This window comes from Lucilia cuprina, chromosome 3 (assembly GCF_022045245.1).
Source record: "Lucilia cuprina isolate Lc7/37 chromosome 3, ASM2204524v1, whole genome shotgun sequence".
NCBI classification, from domain to species: Eukaryota; Metazoa; Arthropoda; class Insecta; order Diptera; family Calliphoridae; genus Lucilia; species Lucilia cuprina.
The window spans coordinates 32,948,263-32,970,500 of NC_060951.1; the positions used below are offsets into that span (position 1 = coordinate 32,948,263).

General features: G+C 31.3%; 2 protein-coding genes across 6 annotated transcripts; one reads left to right on the forward strand and one right to left on the reverse strand.

The window, feature by feature from the left end:
* The first annotated feature begins 762 nt into the window (after window positions 1-762).
* Window positions 763-6,793, forward strand: LOC111681644 (CTD nuclear envelope phosphatase 1 homolog). Of its 4 annotated transcripts, none has more exons than XM_046946969.1 (6): window positions 763-976; window positions 4,142-4,341; window positions 4,855-5,112; window positions 5,185-5,367; window positions 5,442-5,636; window positions 6,638-6,793. In XM_046946969.1, the coding sequence occupies exons 2-5, from the start codon at window positions 4,243-4,245 to the stop codon at window positions 5,631-5,633; spliced, it is 732 nt and encodes a 243-aa protein (XP_046802925.1). In that variant the 5' UTR covers window positions 763-976; window positions 4,142-4,242; the 3' UTR covers window positions 5,634-5,636; window positions 6,638-6,793. The 4 variants fall into 4 exon arrangements, with proteins under 4 accessions (XP_046802925.1, XP_046802928.1, XP_046802927.1 ...); XM_046946972.1 differs by having other exon boundaries at window positions 764-976; window positions 4,864-5,112; XM_046946971.1 differs by lacking the exon at window positions 763-976 and adding an exon at window positions 1,976-1,993.
* A 2,840-nt stretch (window positions 6,794-9,633) lies between these two features.
* On the reverse strand, window positions 9,634-22,077 carry LOC111681651 (probable histone-lysine N-methyltransferase CG1716). Of its 2 annotated transcripts, XM_046947349.1 has the most exons (5): window positions 16,636-22,077; window positions 10,997-16,563; window positions 10,338-10,828; window positions 10,118-10,277; window positions 9,634-10,047 (listed from the first exon to the last, which is right to left on the reverse strand). In XM_046947349.1, the coding sequence occupies exons 1-5, from the start codon at window positions 21,776-21,778 to the stop codon at window positions 9,862-9,864; spliced, it is 11,547 nt and encodes a 3,848-aa protein (XP_046803305.1). In that variant the 5' UTR covers window positions 21,779-22,077; the 3' UTR covers window positions 9,634-9,861. The 2 variants fall into 2 exon arrangements, with proteins under 2 accessions (XP_046803305.1, XP_023299301.2); XM_023443533.2 differs by having other exon boundaries at window positions 10,997-22,077.
* Window positions 22,078-22,238: the final 161 nt, after the last annotated feature.

Genomic DNA, 22,238 nt, shown 5'->3' on the forward strand with positions numbered 1-22,238 from the left:
AAACAACTGAAAATGTATTGGCTAAAAAGTAAAAAGCATATATTATTTATACTTTATTTAATTATTTAAAGTAACAAAAATTCCATTACATTTGTCTGAGAGAATAAAACGTATTTTAAAAATCAATTAAATAGAAATATTTGCCTAAAAATATCAAAATGACAAGCATATTTTTTATTCAATCATTATTTTGATGATAGAATGTTTTAGATATATTTTGCAGGTTTGTCATACCGTAAAAGGATAGGGCATCGAACATGTGTATTTTAAATGGGAAGTGCAGTCGATGTCAATTCTGCCGACTTCGAAAAGAAATTCTGCCAGAATTTTTCCATTGCCACACTATACCCAATAAGTATTTTTGCTAGAATTAAAGTTTAAAATAAGTTTAATTCCAGTAAAACATTCCAATTTCATGTGTTGAAATACTCTTTTATTACACTTTAATTCAATAGCATTCTCCAAATTTTTTAGAAACTGATTTTCTGCAAGATGTTTTATATGGATAGAATTTGTTTTTAATTTTTAAGAACTTTTTATCCATCCCTGCATAATTGCTCATACAACTTTTGTGCTTGCTTTGTTTCGTTGTTATAAACAATATAATTCTTTACAAAATCCCACTTTCTGATCTCTCGGATTCCGTTTTTATTTAAAATCGTTGAAAATTTAAAAATAGTTGAATACTTAGCCGGCTTACAGTCTATTTTAAGTTGCCGCCGACATATTTACTATCAGTCGGAGACGTTGTTAATATTTGTCGGCGCAGAGCTCTACATGCAACACGGCAGAAAAAAAGCAAGCAAAGTTCAGCGGGTAGTGAAAATTTTCTAAAATATACTGAAAATAAACAGAAACAAAGTTTTAAAAACAAAAAAAATATTTAATAAAACAGACCAAGTGTTAGTTTAAAATAAAAGCTAAAATAAGTATACAATCTTATCGGAAAAAAGCAAGTGAAGAATTTTTATAAAAGGTATACGAAATTAAAATAAAAATCACTACGACGAATGTCGACGTCAAAGAAAAATCTCTAAAAGATGAAAGAAGAGGAGAAGTGTTCACAAAAAATAGAAAAATAACAAAAATATCAAAATAGCAAGGAAAGAGAGTGTCAAAATTTAGAAATTTCATAATTCACGGGTTGCAGCAGATTCTTTTCGTTTGTTTTTGGATTTTAGCCAATAATTTTTTCCCAAAAAACAAAAAGGAAATAAATTACTTTTTTTGTTTCTTTTTGGGAAGCAAAATTTATGTAATTGATAATTCAGCAAATTGTGCTATCATAATTTTTGTTTAGCCGCTTTTTTTACCTGCTCTTTAATGTTATATTAGTGTGTGAGTGTGTTTTCTTTTCATTCTGCTTTGAGCAAAGGAGAGATAAATAGATAATGAAGAGATAATGGAACTGTATTGTTTTCTCTCCTTCTGCAAATTGCAAAAAAAAATGTTATTCTGCTGCAAAAGAGTTGCCCAAAGGAATGTAAAAATGTGTGGTGCCTTTTTAAGATATATTTAATACTTGCTTCTATATTAAAATTTGAATTTTAATGGTTCTTTTTAACCTTGTTCTACAGTTAATAATTAAAATATATTTATAAAGTAATGTTAATAAAGCAAGAAACAAACATATTCCTTCCATATACCTTAAGACTAAACAGCGGCAACTTAGATGTTTCAACTATAAACAGGAATGGAAATGTTTAATTTATCAATGTTTATTGCAATTGAAATCTAAAAAATTAACAATATAAAAAAACCGTTACACATGATATAAATAAGTTACTTTAGATTGAAAGTCAATATTTTTAAACTAATTAAAAATTATTACTTAATGTGTTTTTATATTGGCAAAAAGATTGTTAAAGTGATCTAACATGTGCACAAAATTATCCAACTCTGAAGAAAGCGGCGGCGGCGTTAATCTCACATAAATTCGCCTCAATTCGTATGTAACCGTATTTTTTTAGTTTTGCAGACTTGTGTGTGAAGTGTATGTTATTTATTTATACTTTTGGTTAATTTAACAAAATTACTATAAAAAAAATCAAAAAGATAATAACATTAAGAAAAAAAGTAGCCAGCAGATAATAAACAATAATTAATCATTATAATTAATATAACAAGAAAAACATGTGCATAAGAAATCCATAGTAAGAAAAACAGTTTAAAAGCCAAAATGATTTTTTATTGATTTTATTATTAATTGCTGCAATACCATACACATTTATAGTGAAAACATTTGTTTCTTGCTACATAAGGCAATTGTTAAATAAACATTTTTTCTTGTTGTACATTAAGCGCGCGCGCTTCTTTCCCGGCGGGAGGGGGCAATTTTTAAGCTGGAGGTCCACACCACGCGTTCCACGCTTTCTGGCATTATAAGCGTTTGTTAGAAAAGTAGAATCAATGTATTTGTATGCTAAATGTTACAGGTGCAAAAGCGTAGAATACTTAAAGTAACTCTACTTTCTAATTTTATAAACGTTAAAAGCGGCGCACGAACATGTCAGCTGATTACCACATTTTATATTCTTTAATGCTTTTTTATAATTTTTTTTAATTAGTAAAATGAGTTTAATGATGAAAAAATAAGTAAAAGCTGTAAAAAAGCGCGAAATTTTTTAAAAATAAAACAACAACTTGACGCTTAAAAAGTGTTGCATGTAACTTGTAGCGTAAAATGCGAAGTATAGGTATAAAAACCACGTAATGCTTTGACGCTAAAACGCGTAGTTTGGACCTTCCGCTTTTAACAAGCTACATACTGTAGTTTGTAACGCGTCTGCCGCGAAAACTTAAGCAACTTTCAACTTTTGACGCGTTGGCAGCTAATCAGGGTTGTATTTTGTTTTGTGTTAGTTTAGAATCACCTAAAATGAAATAAATATCACCAACAATAGAAGAAATTTTAATTTTTAAAACTGTGGTCTCCGGTAGGTTAGTGTTTAGTGTTCTAGTTTGGTAGGTGGGTTCGATTTATACCTGTGGCACTGGTTAAGGAGCGCACAATAGGCCCGATAGAGGCCTAGGTGTATATCTTCAGATTTGATGTATATGTGTACATCCTCCTTTCAAACTAACTAATTTTTAAAACAGTAGTTTTATAAAAAAAAGCAAATTAAAGATCAAAATGACGCAAGGTGTGTAACTTGCAGCATGTAAAGCGCAAAATGTTTTAAAAGCTTAAAACGCATGTTGTGTACTTTCACCTTAAACAGATTTTTCAGTGCACCTCACACAAACATGTGTATTTCTTATGGGACTTAGGATGCTGCGTATCCCTAGGACTACTTTAATTTGACGCAGCACATATAAACAAATGATATTGTCTTGCATTGCTTGACGAAATTTCTGTGTACAGCATTCTGCTACCTTTTGTTTTTTCGAGAGTAACCCATAGAATGGGATTTTCTCATTAATAGAAAAAAATTTTTTCCTCTTTATAATTTTTTGCTAAAAACTTTTAATTTTTGGCACACTCTTTACTAGGGTTCTACAGTTGAAACGAAAAGTCGACTTTTCGACTTTTTTCATTTAGTTAAAAGTCGACTTTTTGACTTTTTGCATTTTATGAAAATTCGATTTTTCAACTTTTCGACTTTTTTCATTTAAATAAAAGTCGACTTTAGACTATAAGTATTTTATAAATAGTGGACTTTTCGACTTTTTTCGATTTTTTCGACTTTTTGACTATTTTCGACTTTTTGACTATTTTCGACTTCTTTCTACTTTTTTCCGTCTATTTTTTGACTTTTTTCGAGTTTTTCCGACTATTTTAGAGTTTTTGATTTTTTTCCACTTTTTTAAAATTTTTGACTTGTTTCTACAATTTTCGATTTTTCGACTTTTTCCGACTTTTTGACTTTCTTTGACTTTTTTCGACTTTATTCGACCTTTTTCGACTTTTTTCGACTTTCAGACTTTTCGTCTTTTTTCGACTTTTATTCACAAAGTCGACTTTTCGACTTTTTTCACAGACAATAGTCGAGTTATCGACATTTTTGGAACAAAATAGTCGACTTCGACTTTTCGACTTTTTTCAACAAAAATTCGATTATTCGAAAGTCGATTTATAGAACCCTACTTTTTATCCAGCTAACATTTTTATTAAAATAAAAATTTTCTTTTTAATTTCTAGATAAACAAATTTTTTTTGAAAGTATAAAAAACAAGTAAACTATATAGATTTACAATAAACTTTAACTTTATGTTGTACATTGGTAAGTTTGAAGCTTACCAATGTTTTCCCTCGTTCAAATGAAATTCCGTGCATTATTGGTATTATTATCAAAAGTATGGACCTGCATATGTTTTATGTTCAATCGCCAAGTCAGAGCTGTAAGTATTTTTCTTCTTTTAAATTTAATTGTATAATTTTTTATGTAAATTATTTAAGTTACATGATTAGGGTAAGAAGGAATGAAAACTAGTTAAGTTTTACATCAGTTTTAGTTAGTAACATCTCAGTTCCAGTTCAGTTATACTTTTTAACAAAGATAGTTTTTTTTTTGATAGAAAGACTTTCTATTGGAACGTTATTGCTGATGGAATTGGTATCTATAGATAAACACATTAACTGTTCATTATCAGCATTAGAAAAATGTTCGTTATCAATAAAATTTGTTGAATTAACACTAAACACAATTGTCCACATCAAATTACTAATCAAACATACAAACGTTTTCATTCCCTCTCCAATCATATATAAACAATTACTTAGCATTTTTTCTTCTTATTTATTTAGAAATTGCAAGTTAATTGTTTATATAATTTATTTAAATTTAATATAATGTATAAGATAAATATTTGCAAAAACCGCAAAAAAAGAAACACTGATATGAACCACTTTAGTTTGTCCAGTATCAACCTGTTAAATATGAACTCTTCCCATTGTCACCGGTATCCAGACATCGCCTGAGCATTGTGCAACGTAAAACTTTAGTTTTGGATTTAGATGAGACACTAATACATTCGCATCACAATGCTATGCCTCGTAATACGGTGAAACCAGGAACACCTCATGATTTTACAGTTAAAGTGACAATAGATCGTCATCCAGTTAGATTTTTTGTACATAAAAGACCACATGTTGATTTCTTTTTAGATGTGGTAAGTAGTTTTCTTTTCACAAATCAATTTCCTAATATTTTCTAATAAATTTTGTCTATTTTTTTTCGTAAGGTCTCCCAATGGTATGATTTAGTGGTTTTTACCGCCAGCATGGAAATTTATGGTGCTGCGGTCGCTGACAAATTAGACAATGGCCGTAATATATTACGTCGCCGCTATTATCGTCAACATTGTACGCCAGATTATGGTTCATATACCAAAGATTTATCAGCTATTTGTAATGATTTAAATAGAGTATGTTTATTCATTGTGGTTGATTTCTTTGTTTAATTGCTATTTTAATGTTTGTTTTTTTTACTTAAATTTAGATATTCATAATTGATAACTCTCCTGCTGCATATCGCTGTTTTCCCAACAATGCTATACCAATTAAAAGTTGGTTTTCGGATCCCATGGATGTTTCATTATTATCATTATTACCCATGTTGGATGCATTAAGGTTTACGAATGATGTGCGTTCGGTTTTGTCGCGAAATTTACATTTACATGGTTTATGGTAGCAGGTGAGTTGATATAAATCATATAAGTTGATCTAATCGTTCCTTAATAAATTTAGTAAAATTTGATGAGAATAGGAATTTTCACGATTTCTTTTTATTTCTATATAAATTTCTATAAAAATATTATTATTCGAATATTTTTCTAATCGAGTTCAGTTCTAATGCAGTTCTAGTTTAGTTCAAGTTCAGTTCAAGTTCAGTTCAAGTTCAGTTCTAGTTCAGTTCTTGTTCAGTTCTAGTTCAGGACTAGTTCAGTTCTAGTTCAGTTCTAGTTCAGTTCTAGTTCAGTTCTAGTTCAGTTCAAGTTCAGTTCTAGTTCAGTTCTAGTTCAGTTCTAGTTCAGTTCTAGTTCAGTTCTAGTTCAGTTCTAGTTCAGTTCTAGTTCAGTTCTAGTTCAGTTCTAGTTCAGTTCTAGTTCTGTTCTAGTTCAGTTCTAGTTCAGTTCTAGTTCAGTTCTAGTTCAGTTCTAGTTCAGTTCTAGTTCAGTTCTAGTTCAGTTCTAGTTCAGTTCTAGTTCAGTTCTAGTTCAGTTCTAGTTCAGTTCTAGTTCAGTTCTAGTTCAGTTCTAGTTCAGTTCTAGTTCAGTTCTAGTTCAGTTCTAGTTCAGTTCTAGTTCAGTTCTAGTTCAGTTCTAGTTCAGTTCTAGTTCAGTTCTAGTTCAGTTCTAGTTCAGTTCTAGTTCAGTTCTAGTTCATTTCTAGTTCAGTTTTAGTTCAATCCTAGTTCAGTTCTTGTTCAGTTCTAGTTCAGTTCAACTCAGTTGTTGTTCAGTTCGTTCTCAGTTCTAGTTTAATTGTAATTCAGTGATAGTTTTTGTACAGTTTCGTAGAAATTTCCGATTTTTTTAGTTAGTTAAAAAAAAAATACTAAAAAAGACATTTGTTTATTATTTTCTAAAAAATCTAAAAAGAAGAAAAATTTATGAATATAATAAATTATTTATTTAATAAGTCCATTTAACTAATTGCTTAAATAATTAAATTGTTCTTTTACTTTCTTCACAGATTAACAAATTGAAAATTTGGTGCTGTGACACTTAAACGAATTTTTTGTTTGTTTCATTACATTAAAATTTGATTATTATTATTATAATTTTTTTTTTTTTTTATGCTAAGGATTATTATAAACATATAAATCATAAATCAGACAAATTTATGAAAGAATGAAAGAAAAAAGAACATAATAATTTTTGTTTATAAAAATTATTGAAAAAGGATTGAAAAATATAAAAATAAAATACAAAAAATATCTATCTATCTCTATTGACTTGTACTATGTAGATTATGGTACACATAAAACACATACACATACACACATTTAATGAAATGTAAGAAAGAACAATAACAAAAACACAAAACAAAATTAAAGAGAAAAAAACATTTTCATATTTTCACTTACATTTAAAATATATACAACAAACATACATATAAAAAACAACAACAAAAATACATATTTTTTTAAATTAATCGTATTTAACGATTAAATAATTTTCATTTTTCTATTTTTTTTTTATTTATTATAACAAAAAATTTGTTTGCCAGATAAACAAAAAAAAACTAAATAATTTTTTTTTAATTAAAACAAAACAAAAATTACAACAAAAACAACTACTTTAAATTATGGGCATTAATTAAATACTTTCTTTAAAATTTTTATTTGGGGTTATTAGTTTATATTATAATTTCTAATTTTTTTTTTTTGTATAAATAAAAATAAAATCTTCCATTTATTATTACTCTCTTCTATTCTTTTTATTATTTCTATATTTGGTGTCTTTTTTTATATTGTTTCTTAAATGTATTTAAGTATGAGAAAACTGTTGTACATTTTTTTCTTTACAATTAATATGTGTTTCTTCTATCTTTTTTATAAATTGTTAGTATTTTAAAAACAAAGGCTATAAAACAAATGAAAAAAAAAAACAACATGAATGAAGAAAATGTTTAATAATTTTGTTTAAATATAATATTTATATACAATACAATATGTTTACAAATTTCTTGATTTTTTTCCTTATATCATTAATAGAATTAAAATTAGTACTTTAGATTCGTAAGTAAATTTTGACCGTAAAAAAGTCATAAATAAAAAAACAACAATGTAAATTTTAAGTAAAAAAACAAGTGTTTTGATTTGAAATTAAATGGTTGGTATAATTTTTTTACTTTTTGTAACATATTTAAAATTTCGAAAACTTATTTTATAAGAAATTTTCAAAAATAAAAAAAAAAAATACTTTTTATAAGAAATTCTCAAAAATGTGATTGTTTATAGCAAATTCTTTTTTATAGAATATTTTTATAGAATATTTTACTTTTTATAGTAAATTTTTGAAAATTTATAGAAAATATTCAAAATATTTTACTTTTTATAAAGAAATAAAAAAATAAACTTTTTAAATAAAAAATTTTTCAAATATTTTACTTTTTATAAAAAATTTATTAAAAATTTTACTTTTTATAAAAAATTTATTAAAAATTTTACTTTTTATAGGAAGTTTTCCAGAAGATTTACTTTTTATAGGAAATTTTCGAAAAATTTTACTTTTTATAGGAAATTTTCCAAATATTTTACTTTTTGTAGGAAATTTTCCAAAAATTTTACTTTTTATAGAAAGTTTTACAAATATTTTACTTTTTATAGGAAATTTTTCAAAAATTTTACTTTTTATAGGAAATTTTCCAAAAATTTTACTTTTTATTAGAAATTTTCCAAAAATTTAACTTTTTTTAAGAAATTTTACTTTTTGTAGGAAATTTTCCAAAAATTTTACTTTTTATAGGAAATTTTCCAAAAATTTTACTTTTTATTAGAAAATTTCCAAAAAAATTTACTTTTTATAGAAACTTTTCCAAATATTTTATCTTTTATAGAAAGTTTTCAAAATATTTTACTTTTTGTAGGAAATTTTCCAAAACTGTTCTTTTTAGAAGAGTTTTGATATTGTTCTTTTTTAATAAGAAATGTAACGAAATTGTTCTGTTTTAATAGAAAAGTTTTTTTTTTATTTTTTTTGTTTAATATTAGTATTGAAATTTTTCATAAAATAGTAACGAAATTGTTATACTTTAATAGAAAAGTTCCGAAATTATTTTGTTTTTATAGAAAAGTTTTAAAAAATTTTTCTGTTTTTACAGAAAAGTTTTAAAAGTTGTTCTGTTTTTATAGAAAAGTTTTGAAATTTTTCCTTTTCATAAAATAGTAACGAAATTGTTATACTTTACAAAAATTTTAGAAATTGTTCTGTTTTTATAGAAAAGTTTTAAAAAATTTTTCTGTTTTTACAGAAAAGTTTTAAAAGTTGTTCTGTTTTTATAGAAAAGTTTTGAAATTTTTCCTTTTCATAAAATAGTAACGAAATTGTTATACTTTAATAGAAAAATTTCGAAATTGTTCTGTTTTTATAGAAAAGTTTTAAAAAATTGTTCTGTTTTTACAGAAAAGTTTTAAAATTGTTCTCTTTTTATAGAAAAGTTTAGAAATTTTTCCTTTTCATAAAAATGTAACGAAATTGTTTTACTTTAATAGAAAAATTTCGAAATTGTTCTGTTTTTATAGAAAAGTTTTCAAAAATTATTCTGTTTTTACAGAAGCGTTTAAAAGTTGTTCTGTTTTTATAGAAAAGTTTTGAAATTTTTCTGTTTTTTAAAGAAAATATTCTTTTTTTATAGAAGTTTTGTAATTGTTCTATTTTTAAAGAAAATTTTTATAAAAAAAAAGAAACGAAATTTTTCTGTGTATATATAAATGTTTCGAAATTGCTCTTCTTTTATAGAAAAATTTCGAAATTATTTCCTATTTTTAAAAAATCTTTTCAAATAGTTCTGCTTTTATAAAAGGAAAAATCAGAATTAATCTCCTTTTATAAAAACAAGTTTCGAAAATGTTCTTTTGCAGAAAATTTCACTTTAATAGAATATTTTCATTATTTTCCCTTTTTTTTAAATTTGCTTCTTAAGCTTGTTCCTTGTAAATTAAAACACACTTTTCCAAATTGAATATTTCTTATATTTTTCCTGCAAACAGATTTGCCTTCATTTATTAATTAATAAAAGTACATACATACATACTAATGAAAATTTTTTAAAATATATGTTATTTTTTAATATTTGAGAAAATTTTCAACAATTTTTAAATATATATTCATAAAACGCTATTCAACTATATACTATTATGCGATATAGATTATCTTAATCTAAAAAAAATGATAAATAAAATAAAAATAAATTTACAAAGTAAAAGGTATATCTTTAAAATCGGGATCATTAGATGGTTTTACATAGACATCCGTATACTTGGCCATGTATTTCTTAATAAATTCACGTGATTTACTTTTAACGGATTCGGTAACAACTAAAGTTTGACCCACCGATTCACAATATTTTAATTCCTTAATCATAACGAAATGGGTTAACTAAAAACGAAAATATCAAAAATTATTTAAATTAAGATAAATATTTATAGAAAAATAATTTAATAATTACTTTGCGTGCCAAATGATTGAAATCTTCATTAGATTGTATACGTCCCACTGTGCAGGTTTCCTTACGATATGGTTTTAAATGATGCACGATTATACCCGCTATCTCACAACGGAATTTTTCTTTATTTTTACGATATTTAGCATCTTGTTCTTTGGGTTTTCTACAAAAAATAAATACAGTTTGTTTTAAATTTAATTTTAAAGGAAATTATCTATTTTACCTTTTTTCTTTCTTTTCCAATTTACGTTTCTTGTATTCTTGCCGGGCTATGAGTACATTAAGTCCCGACGTTGAGGCTGGCGATGAAGATGTCGAGGGCTCATTTAGATCACGATGCGGTGGCAGTGGTCTTTTCAATTGTCTCTTAGTGGTTAAAGCATCTAATTCATCGACAATTTTGTCGCCCTCTACAATTTTATCCATTAGTGGACTATTGACTTCTACCTTAAGATCAACTTCTTCATCGGATGATAGTAAATAGTCTTGTATGGGTAAAACTCCTTGATCTTCAGGACTTTCAATTTGTGTTTTTTGGGTATTTGGATTTGTTTCGTTTATACTGCCTAGTGTACACATATTAAGGGATGTTTGCCTTAAAGCCTCAGCTCGTTTACGTCGTATTTCCTCCTTTCGTTTGCGTATCTTCTCCTTATTTTCCTTGTATTTTCTCACCTCCATTTGATTGTAAATGCGATCTTCTTCACGTCGGGGCTAAAAATATATTTTATTAAAGATTTCATAGCAGAATTTAAATAAAAATTTCTGTTTTTTTATGGAAACTATTCGGAACTTTTCTTCATTTATAGCCAATACTCGAAATCTTCTCTTTTATAGATTTCGAAAATGTATATTCAATATAAAACATACAACTAGACTTACACTTATAGACCTTTCAACGACCAAACGTTGATAACGTTTCTGGCGTCGCATCTCCACTTTACGATCTATGTAGGCCTTTAATTGAGCAGCATCCATGCCTATTAGTACTTCATCGTCGTCATCACTGCTATCCTCACCGGCTGTGGTGGTAAGTTCACTTTCAGAATCATCATCTCTAGCCTCCATTTCACATTGCTGCAGCTGGGCTGGCGTTGGTGGTTCCCACTGTGGTATACGATTTTTAATATGATAATAATAGATTTTACCCTGCGGTGTAATGGCATACTTCCATTGGGGTGGTAATGTACTGCAGACGGCTGGCAATTGATAATCATTGGGATCAGTGGATTTGGGTTTAACGGGCACTTGCACATGCGCATAACTGGGCGGAGTGTTTATGGGTTTGCGTTCGATGGAAAACCATTGGCCTGTAGCAGGATTAACACAAAATGGTATGTCCTGTTGTCGCGTCTTTTTTGGATCTAAACCAAAGAAACGACATTTGGTTTCAAACTCACGCCTTTCCTCAGCCAAACGTTTTTCAGCCTCATCTCTGGCCACTTTGGCGGCAAACATTTCACGTCTCTGAGCTTTAGACAGATTCTTATTGTTTTCCGGCGTGGTATTGTTAGTTCTATGGGGATTGCCATTATTGGGTTTAACGAAACGTCCAGAAGTGCTGGAAGCTGTAGTAGAGTTATCACGTCCAAAACGATCTCGACGATAACGATCGATAGCTGTGGTATTGGTATTTTCCTGCGTCTCAGCATTGGCAGCATATTGTCGATCGGCTTCACGTTCATGCTCTTTCATTTGTTCTATTCGTTCCTTTTTGGGTATGCGGAATATTTCAGGCAGTCCCTCCCAAGTGGTGATAAGTTTAACTGCCAATTTTTGCAATTCAGCCAAATCGGAACCCTCTTCAAAGTTTGCTGCTGCTTGCACGGGAACATCTTGTGAATTACTATTGCTACTAGAGGAATCTTCATTGGGCGATAGGTTGCTATTTTGGCCGCACCAATTGCGCACCACTTGCATAACCTTACTATCTGTTAGGACCGTTTTGTTGGCAATAGGTAAAGTTTCTAAAGTTTGTAGCAGTGCAAGACGTATTTGCATATTACCAGCATCTTCACTCATCCAACCATGCAGCAAACGTAAACCATGATAATCCAAAAACAAACGTCTACAGGGCAAGTCACCTTGACGCAATATCTCCAGCAGATTAAGTCGTGTTTGTACTAATTTAGCTCTCACCATTAAACGTGATAGACGTAGAGTATCAGATTGATTTTTCAGGCCACACTCCTTTAAGAATCCTACCTCATCTTCTATGTCGGGATCTTCTAAAAATCTTAATTTATTGCTTAAGTCGGTAGACGACTCCTTGGATTTCTTTTTGCGCTGCATCTTTTGTTCACGTTTGTTTTGTTTTTGTTTGGCTGCCACCTTTTCGGCCATTTTTGAGAGTAGTTTTTTGAATTTGCTCTTAGAATCTTCTTCACTTTCGGATTTGTGAGTTTCTTCTTCTTTTGGTGCAGACTCTTCGCGCTTAGCCTTTCCCTCTAGCAATTGCAGGGGAGCCAATTCAACTTCTGCTTGGGCAGCTGCCATTTCCAATTGTTTTTGCACTTCCTCTGGATCAGCCTCACTAGCATCACTATCTTCATCATCATCTTGTACCAGAAGATTCGAAGTATCAGCTTCTTCTTCAGATTCTTCATACTCATCATCGTCATCTAATTGTTCGCCTTCATCGGAAGTGGGTTCTTGACCAATCCAACCAGTACAATTTGCCGACTCACAATAACAACGCTGGGCCTCTCTACCATATCTTTGGTATTGATAATTAAACGTAATTTCCTCCCCCGGCATAATAGATTTACGGCTAAAGAAACCAATTCTCAATTCTCCATTTACCGTCCATTTTTGAGTTTCTGCATTGGGATCACAAGAGTGATTGATAAAACGTGATATGTTGCCCTTAATGGTGGCATCTATTATGGCATCACTTCTTAAAGCCATAAAGTAGTAATGACGGTTTTTATCTTGAGAATACATAATGCGACGTTTCTCAAACTCATCGGTGTCTATAACCTCACCCACATATTCCATTATAAACTCTCCCGGCAAGATTTCTATATCAGCCATTATGCCAAAGCCTTTCTTTTCGGTACGAAATACACGACAGGGAGAACAGAGTAATTTCTGGAAACGTTTGTTCGTGCAACGTTCCTTAACATTACATTCAGCGCCGCATTCAATCATAAGCAAACGATTGAGACAATCTTCGCCACAGCCCAATTCACCACGTTCTTCTTCTTCGTGTGTTAGGAAACAATCACAAATCATTTTACGAGCCTCTCTACTTATCACACGTTCACACAAATACTCATTTTCCTTTATGACTTGGAAATTGCTAAGACGTTCTTCCATTTCTTTAAGAAATTTGGCATTCTTCGCTTCCACCTCTGCCAAATCGGTAAGATGATCGTCTAGTGTGTAATGACTTTTGGTTTCCACATCATCTTTAATGGAGAAACGTTCTTTATCCTTTACCAAACCTCTGCCTACCAATGCTTTGGGAGTTTTGGTTATAAGTTTAATACGATGTGATCGTCGGACTCCAGAAATTTCATCGGGTGTTGATGATTCTATGGATGTAGGACTTTTGGGTGGTGGTGTAACACTGGGTGTATTTATGGGGGTATCAGCTGGAGTTTCAAAAGTATTAAATACAGGTTTTATTTCTTCATTGTTTTCTTCTTTCATCGGTTCTTCTGCCACATCAATGGCTGTAGTAGTTGTGTTGGGCGGTATTACATCGTCCACACTGTCCTCATCTAGTTTGTAATCTTTTTTCAAAAGATTAACACCATCTGCTATAAACTTTTCAATATCTTTTAAAGGATCTGGATCTTCATCCGCCTCCACGGGGGTGACACAAGTAATTTTACTAGCTACAGCTGGCATATCATTTGAAACTCTCCTTTCAGGCGGCGGTGAATTGTTAAGCAATGTCAAACCAAAGTTGCTGATATTTGAAGTGCTGGGGACTTCTGTTTTTAAAGTTTCCTTATTTTTGGTTTCTGTATCATCTGTTAGAGCCGCTTCAAAAGCTTCTTTTAGTTTCTTTTGACGTTTCTTTTTAGCCAATTTATCATCTAGAGATCTGTCTAAAGAAGAGTTAAGTGATTCACTTTCAGAATCTATGGTTTTTCTTTTGTCTTCATTTAATTCTTCATTTTGCTCCGCTTGCAATTCCTTTTTGTTCTTCTTCTTAGAGCCGGTAGAGGTTTGTGGTGTTTCTTGTTGTTGGTTTTTAGGTTTTCGTCCTCTTTTCGAGGGTGGAGGTGTTGTGGTGATAGTAGTAGGATTAGTTTTCACTGAAGTGTCATCCTCTTCCTCATTTTTAGTTTTCTTTGTTAGTTTCTTTCCAGCCGTTTTGGTTTCACTTTTTGTTTGAGATGTATCACGTTTTTTCGCTGCTTGTTTGGGAGTTCGAACTTCATCTTCTTTGTCTTTTGCAGGAAGGTTATCTAGAATTGCGGAATCTTCTGCTATTGATTCTCCCTTAGAAGTATCACGTTTTTTATTGGATTTTTTGCTAACTTTACATTCATTTGCTTCGTCGCAAGGTTTTAACGAACAGTCTGTGTTTATTTGGGACAAATCGCAAGTTTCTGGAAGTTGCGGTTGAGCTTCTTTTAAGCTTTCAGGCGTTTCTTCAGTTTGTGCTAACTCAGGAGTTGTTAAGCTGGAAATTGCTTTAGTTTTTTTGGATTTAATTGTTTTGTTTTCAACTTTCTCCTCCTCATTTGGTGTTTTTTCATCTGATGGTTTCTGTGCTCGGCATTCTGCTTCTTTGAGAGATTCATCAATAACTTCTTTTGCTTTTGTTGGACTTCCAATATCGATATCTTCTTTTGCCAATGGGACTTCCAAAGCACGATTTTTCGGCTTACGGCCTCTTCTTGCAGGAGTAACTTTAGTACTTTCTTCAACTACATTTTCAACAGTTGGTTTCTCAATTTCAGCTGGTTCAGTCACCTCGGTTACTTTTCCTGTTTCTTCCGGCAACTGTGAAACATTTTGCAAATCCTCTGCTCTTTTATCGACATTTTCTTCAACATTCAATGTTTGAACTTGAGGATCACTTGCTGTTTGTGTATTAGGATCACTTTCGATTTTTGTGAAAATTTCCTCAATTTGTTCAGTACCAGTATTTGTTAAAGTATTTAATTCGAGTTGTGAATTCTCACTTGTATTTTGTTCCTCATTTATATCAAATTCTTTAGCGGCTAATACAGCTTTTGAACTTTGTGCTGCAATTTCTGCAAATGTTTCCTCTAAAGTTTTGTGATCTGAATCTTCTCCACGACGACTACGTCTTTCATAACGCCTCGTTACTTTCTTAAGGGTCAAAGGTGATGAAGAATCCGAACGTGTGGGTGATTGTGTGATCTTTTTAAGTGTCAACGGAGAGGCCGATTCCGAACGTGCTGGTGATAAATTAATTTTCTTAAGAGTTAATGGAGACTCCGTACAAGAACGTGCGGGTGAACTATGTTTAGTTTCTTGTGTGTTTGTGGAATCTTCCTCCGCTTTTGTTAGAACTGTATTCGATTCTTTAGAGGTTTCTGACAGATCTTGTGATGTTTTAACATTTTCCTCAATTTGAACTTTAGCTGAAGTCTCGCTGTTATTATCAATCTCCGTTTTTGGGTTAGATGACTCAACTTTGCATGCTTTTAAAGCAGCTTCTGTGTTTGATTGTACTCTACGCAAAATGTCCAGTAAAGTATTCGTTTCAATGCTAACATTTTGTATTTGAGAGCTTAAAAGATTTGCCGATTGTTCATTGCCACTTGCAACAGATTGCTGAGACTGGATATCTGAAGGATTTACTTCTATTTCAGAAGCTTTATCAGCTTCCTTTGTGACTTGTGGTACCTCTTGTTTCTCTTCTTCTAGGTTTTCTTTTGCTGAAGTACTTGGCTGCTCCTTAAATTTATGCTGAATTATCTCTTCGATAGGAGTACATTTTCCATTATTACTGTCAGTTTCCGATTCAATATCAGGACCATATAGATTTTTAAAACGCGATTTTCTACCTTTACGTTTTGTAATTTTAATTGATTCTTCATGTTCTTGCTTCTCTTTTGATGATGTTTCCTGTTGCGTTTGGAGTGTTAAAGAGCTTTCTTGTGCAGTTTCACTTGTAGATTCGGGCGTTATTTCAGTGGTGTTTGAGTCTTTTTGATTTCTTAAAGATTTTCTTTTAGCTAAGGATGTTTGTTGAACTTTGGAGCAAGTTGGTGATTTAGAAGTATCTCTTGTTATGATTTCGTGAGTTTTGTCTTCTATCGTTTGTGATAATTTAAGAGATTCGGCATGCAGTTTAGAGTTGATGAAGGTAGAAGAGTTAGTTTCAAGATTTTCTGAAGGAGTCAAGTCTTTGCTTTCTTGTGTACCAGCTGATACAATAGTTTCCATGGCAGCTTTTGAAGTTTCTGCATGCATTTCGTCAGCCATGGGTTTTTCGCTAGGTGATTCGTTGGCTTTTTCTGCGAAAATGTTTGATTTTTTAGATTTAACTCTTGTTGGAGTAATTTCACATATATCTTCTTTTTTATTACCTTTGCTTCTTCTAGTTGTGGTGATTTGTTCATGTTTTAGTTGTTTTTCAGCAGATTCCTCTTCAGGAGTTTTACTACATTCTGTTGTTGTTTTATTAGATTCCAAGGAGTTTTGTTGCTCCTTATTTTCTGAAATGATAGTTTCATCTATGACAGCAGGCTTCTCCTCGGTAGAAGTTTCCTCCTTTTTATCTTTTCCATCTGCAGAGTTTTCTTCAATTGTCTTTGTTAGCTTCACTTTAGGAGATAGACTTCGTTCTTTTGTAGACTCAGAAGACAGTTCTTGAGTTAATTCCTGTTTTGTGTTTAAAGCGTCTTCCTTAACATTCCTTTTTCTATTTGTTGCGATTTTTGGAGTTTTCTTCTGTGAATTGTTGGAAATTGCTTCATCAGTCTTATCTATTTTCTCTTTAGGAGATTGACTTCCTTCTTTTATAGACTCACTAGATAATTCTTGCATTATTTCCATTTTTGAGTTCGAAGTGTCTTCCTTAATATTTCTTCTTCTAGTTGTTATAATTTTTGAAGTTTTCTCATGCAAATCCTTAGATTTTGCTTCATCAGTCTTATCTATCTCCTCTTTAGGTGATTGACTTCGTTCTTTTAAACTTTCACAAGATTGTTCCGGCTTTAAGTCGTCATCCTTATTGTTACTTCTTCTAGTTGTTGCGTGAGTTTTATCCTGTGAATCTATAATTTGTTCATCATTAGTCTTTTCTTTAGGAGATTTACTTCTTTCTTTTGTGGTTTCAGAAGATTTCTCTGTCATTATGCCTTCCGTTGTAGCAGTAATATTTTCTCTATTCGTTTTCTTTTTACTTGATGTTATTTTTGATGTTTTCTCCAGAGAAGTTGAGGATTCTTCATCGTTACTAGTAGTCATTTTTTCTGTAGTGGATTGGGTGTTTTCTTTTGTTTGCATTATTACATCTTTCATAGCAGAAGTGTCTTCCTCATAAGTTTTTCTTCTATTTGGTGTGATTTTTGGAGCCTTTTCTAGTGTTTCCTTAGATTTGTCTTTATTAATTGCTAAATTAATATCTTTAGGAGATTGACTTCTTAATTTTGTAATGGCAGAGGATTGCTCTTGTATTAATTCTTCCTTTGCCACAGAAGAGTCTTCTTTATTATTTTTCCGTCTATTTGGTGTTAATTTTGTAACTTCTAATTGTAATTCCTCAGATATTTCTTCTTTAGTTGAGGAAACTTTCTCTTTAGGAGATTTACTTCTCTCTTTTGTAGATAAGGAAGTTTGTTGCTGCATTGACTCTTCTTGTTTGGGTATTTCATTAATAATTACCGCTGGAACCTCTGATTCTTTTAACGAAATCTGTTCTTTATTAGTTTTGCTTCTAGTAGTTGAGATATTGCTAATTTCATCGCTTTTGTTTGACTTCTCTTTAGGAGATTTACTTCTCTTAGTGGTAGTTTCTACAGATTTTTCCTGGTTTATTTCAGATTTCGCTAAATCTTCGTTTGCGATTGGCTTTTCCTCTGTAATCTTTGAAATTGTTGCTTTAATTGTTTTACTTCTAGTGGTTAAGTTGAAGGTGGAGTTTTGGGCTTCCTCCTCATAAATCTCTTCATTATTTGTGTTCAACTTTTCTTTGTCAGAATTATTTGGGTCAGTTGCGATTTTCGAAGTTTCTGTATCATTTACATCCGGGACTATTTCAGTTTTCTGTTGAGCTTTTCTTTTAGAGAAGTTTTGGGAAGAAATTGATGGCTCAATTGATGCTAGATTTTCCGCTTGACTTACATTACTATCTTCTTTATTAGTTTTACTTCTAGTTGTAGGGATTTTACTAGTTTTTTCAGGTTGCCTTGATATTTCTGAATTATTCGTTATGCATGCTGAACTGTCAGACGTTTCTGTTGCCACTGATTTATCCTTTTCAACCTTTTCTTCAGAAGATTGTTTAGAATATCCTGTCATGCTTATTTCCCTTATTTGTGTTTCGTCAATTTCTTCAGCTTGATTCTTTATTTCTGTGACTTGTTTGTTAGTTTTGCTTCTGGTTGTTGGTATTTCTTGTTTTTCAAACTTCTCAGTGGAGGGGCTTGCAACTCTCTCTATTGTAGTCGCAGAAGTTTCATTTGTGTGTTCCTCGGCTGTCGACTTATTTCTCAAACTTGCTTTATCTTTGCCAGAGAGTTTTGCTAACATTTGCTCTTTATTTTCTAAGATTACTTCTGTTTCCAATTTTTCCTTAGTAGATTCTTCTTGAAGTGTTGCTGTAACCTCTAGTGACGTTTGCTTTTTAAGCTTTCTTGGTGGTTGTTTTTTTATAGGCTGCTCGTTTTTAAACTTCTTTATTTGCTGGCTATCATTCGATTCATCACTTGGTTCATCTATTGCTGCTGTCTTCTGTAATTCCAGAGTCTTCTCTATATCTTTCGGAATTTCCTGCTGCCCTTCTACTTCTTTATCCTTTCCTAAATTCTTTTGTTTTAAGTCTGTTAGTTTGATTTGCAATTGTTGCTTTATTTCCACTTCTTTGTCTTCTAAAGTTTCCTTGTCTGTAGCATTAGATTTATCACTTTCGTTATCATTTTCCTCATTGCTATTATTTTTGCGATTTCTTAAAGATTTCCTTTTTCCCATATTTCCTTTAACTATTTTTGTGTTTATAGAATCATTTGAGTTTGAGTCTAAATTTTCACTTACAATACAACTTTCTGCGGTTTCTTGTGGAGCTTCAATCATTGCTAAAGTCTGGGCAATAATTTCATTTGAATTGTTTTCGTCTTCGGACAAACTAACTTGCTCAATTTTTGAATCTTCTGAATCGTTTTGGTTTTCCAACATTTCTACAAATTTCTTTTGTAATCTTTTGGAACGTTTAGCCAATGGAGGTTTCTTTTTAAGGACATTCGAGGAAATTGCGTTAGAATTAAGCTCCTCTGAAGTAGAAGTTTGCGAAGAGGTAGAGGGACTCTTTGGCAATGAAATGCGTTTGAGTGAAACTCTCAATTTGTCACCGGATTTATAAGAACGTCCCGAAGAAGAGGTGCCCGACGACGGATCCGATGAGTAAGAACTGCGTTCAGAAGCATTTTCAGATTCTGATGAACTAGAGGTGCGTGAATAGGTTTTTATTGATCCTTGCGAGGGAGTTGAGGGCTGTGTTTGGCTGGTTAAAAGCAAAATATCAGCATCAGATAATTTTGTTTCGGGTGTACATTCATCTAGGATTTGTTCTGCTGTTTTGCTTAAAATATCAGAACTTTTTAGTTCCTCTTTTTCTATTGTTTGGACTTCAGTTTGTGGAGTTTCTTGTTTAGCTTCTTTAGGCGTTTCCTGTGTAATTTTAGGAACTTTTTCTTCTAATTTTGTAGTTGTAGGTTTTGTTTTATTTTCCATTAGCTCTTCACTTTTAGTAGGAGTTTCCTTGATATCATCTTTTCTTAACTGTCTACGTGTGGAACGTATTGGTTGTTTAGTTACATTGTTATCAATTGTTTCAGATGTATTTGGTTGTATTGATGTTATTTCTAAAGTTTCAACTTTATCATAATTCTTATCAATTTTGATTTCTTCTTTTGTTTTAGTTTCTACAACAACTGGAGATTTAACTTGGCTTCTTCTGGTTATACTTGCGTTTTTCATTTCTGTATCTTTGTTTTTAAATATTTCAGGAGATTTTCTTGTGGACCTTCTAGATGGCAGAGAATCTTTGACATTTTTATCATCCTGCAACAAATTTGCTATATTAGTTTCAATTATTTCATCTTGCTTTAGTGTAATAGTTTGTTTTTCTTTTCCATCATCTTCAGATTCTATTGATATCGTTTCAGGTTTTGCTGTTAAAGAACTATCTTTAAGAGAATTAATGTCTTTAGTAACTTTCTCTTCTGAAGCGAGTTGTTCACTACTTGACGTTTCTTCTTTTGAAACTTTTATGTCTAATTCTACTACTGGTTTTTCTGACAAAGCTTCAGTTTTTAAAGACGTTTTGGACTTTAACATTTTTAGTTTGCCCTTAGATTCTGTTAAAGCTTCGACTGTAAACAGCTTTTCTTTCAAATCATTTCCTATAGCCGGCGAATCACAGCTTAAATCTTCTTTACTGGTTTTGAAGCCACTAAAGCTACCATCATCATCTTCGGATTTAGAAATATCAGATTGTTGTGTGTCCTCTAAGGTTAATGCCATGTTAGATACGTTTTCACTTTGTTTCCATTTTAAAGGTGTTGATTGTGCACTTTCCTTTAGAGACTTGAATTCTTCTAGATCTTCCTGCTGGCTGCCAGATTGTTGGGCCAAACAGGCTTTATACTCCTTCCAATTTTTAGCCTTTTCTGGGGTTATTTTTTTCTTAGGCACATCCTCTTGGGCGGCAGTACTGACTACTGCATCTGAAGAAGTTTGTGTCTTAAATTTAGGCGGTCTACCCCTTTTCTTTAATTGACCCGTGGGTGAAATTTCTGCATCATTAGTAGCCCCAGCTTTAGTTTCAAGTTCTAGTAATTTATTAAGACTTTTACGTTTTGCTGTAGACGTTGTAGTGCTGGGTGTACTGCTCTCTATCTGTGCCACAATAAGACTAGTAGTTTGTTTAGGTTTTATCATTACGTTACTGAAAAATTCTTGGGTACGACTTAAACGACGAGAGCTAGAGCTTGCTGAAAACGAAGCATCTTTATTGTCGTTAGTCTTACCCAGTAAAGGGGGTATGGGTAAGGGAGGAGGTGGTGGTTTGTGTTCCTGCGATATAGAGTAACGTCTGAAAATGGCAGATTTTTCCAAAAATGTTTTTTGCTTTGAAAGCAAATCTTCTCTTACATTGGTGGCGGCTTTTGAATTGCCTACCTCATTACCACCCGCTGTGTTAGCTTTAGAGGTGGTGGGAGCGTTAGAGTCAATTCTAGCTTCGATTTGTATTTTGTGTGTCTTACGATTCTTATTTAGTAAGTCGCGTACATCAAATTTAATAATTTTCTTACGTGAACTACGTCTACACTCTGAGGCTGGTGCACTGGTGGTAGTTTCGGCCTCCTCTAAGGTCGGGGATATGGCTACGGCCGACACCTCCATGACCTCATTAAGTTCTGCAGTTGCTGCAGGCGACTGCGGTTCATTGTTATTGGAATTTTTAGCCAAACGTCCACCACGTTTCCGCTGATTACCATTTCCATCCATTTTCGGGTGTTAAAATATTTAATTAATGCACTTTTGCTGCAAGTTATCTTTTGTATGACACCTTTATTGAATCTAAAATTTTATAGTTCTATTTTCAAGAATATTCAAATTATTTTCATTGTAAATTTATTGATTTCTTTCACTTTATCACTTGCTACATGTTTTTAGTTATACAATTATAGGTTTTCTATACTTTTAATACATTTATTTTTAATTTTATTTCTAATTTGAGTGAATTTTCACAGATAAACAATTTTTTCTTCTCGTGCTTGAATTTTTCGAACAGCTGTTTAATTTTTCATGTTGTATATGAAAGCTTTGTAATGTGAAAATCATAAACAATAATAATTACCTAAAACTTGGCAGCACTTTTATAGAATGTTGCCAGAATTTTTAGAGAAATAAATTTAAGATTATTAAGTGATGTCAGCTGTTAAATTTTATAACGGTTATTTGTTTC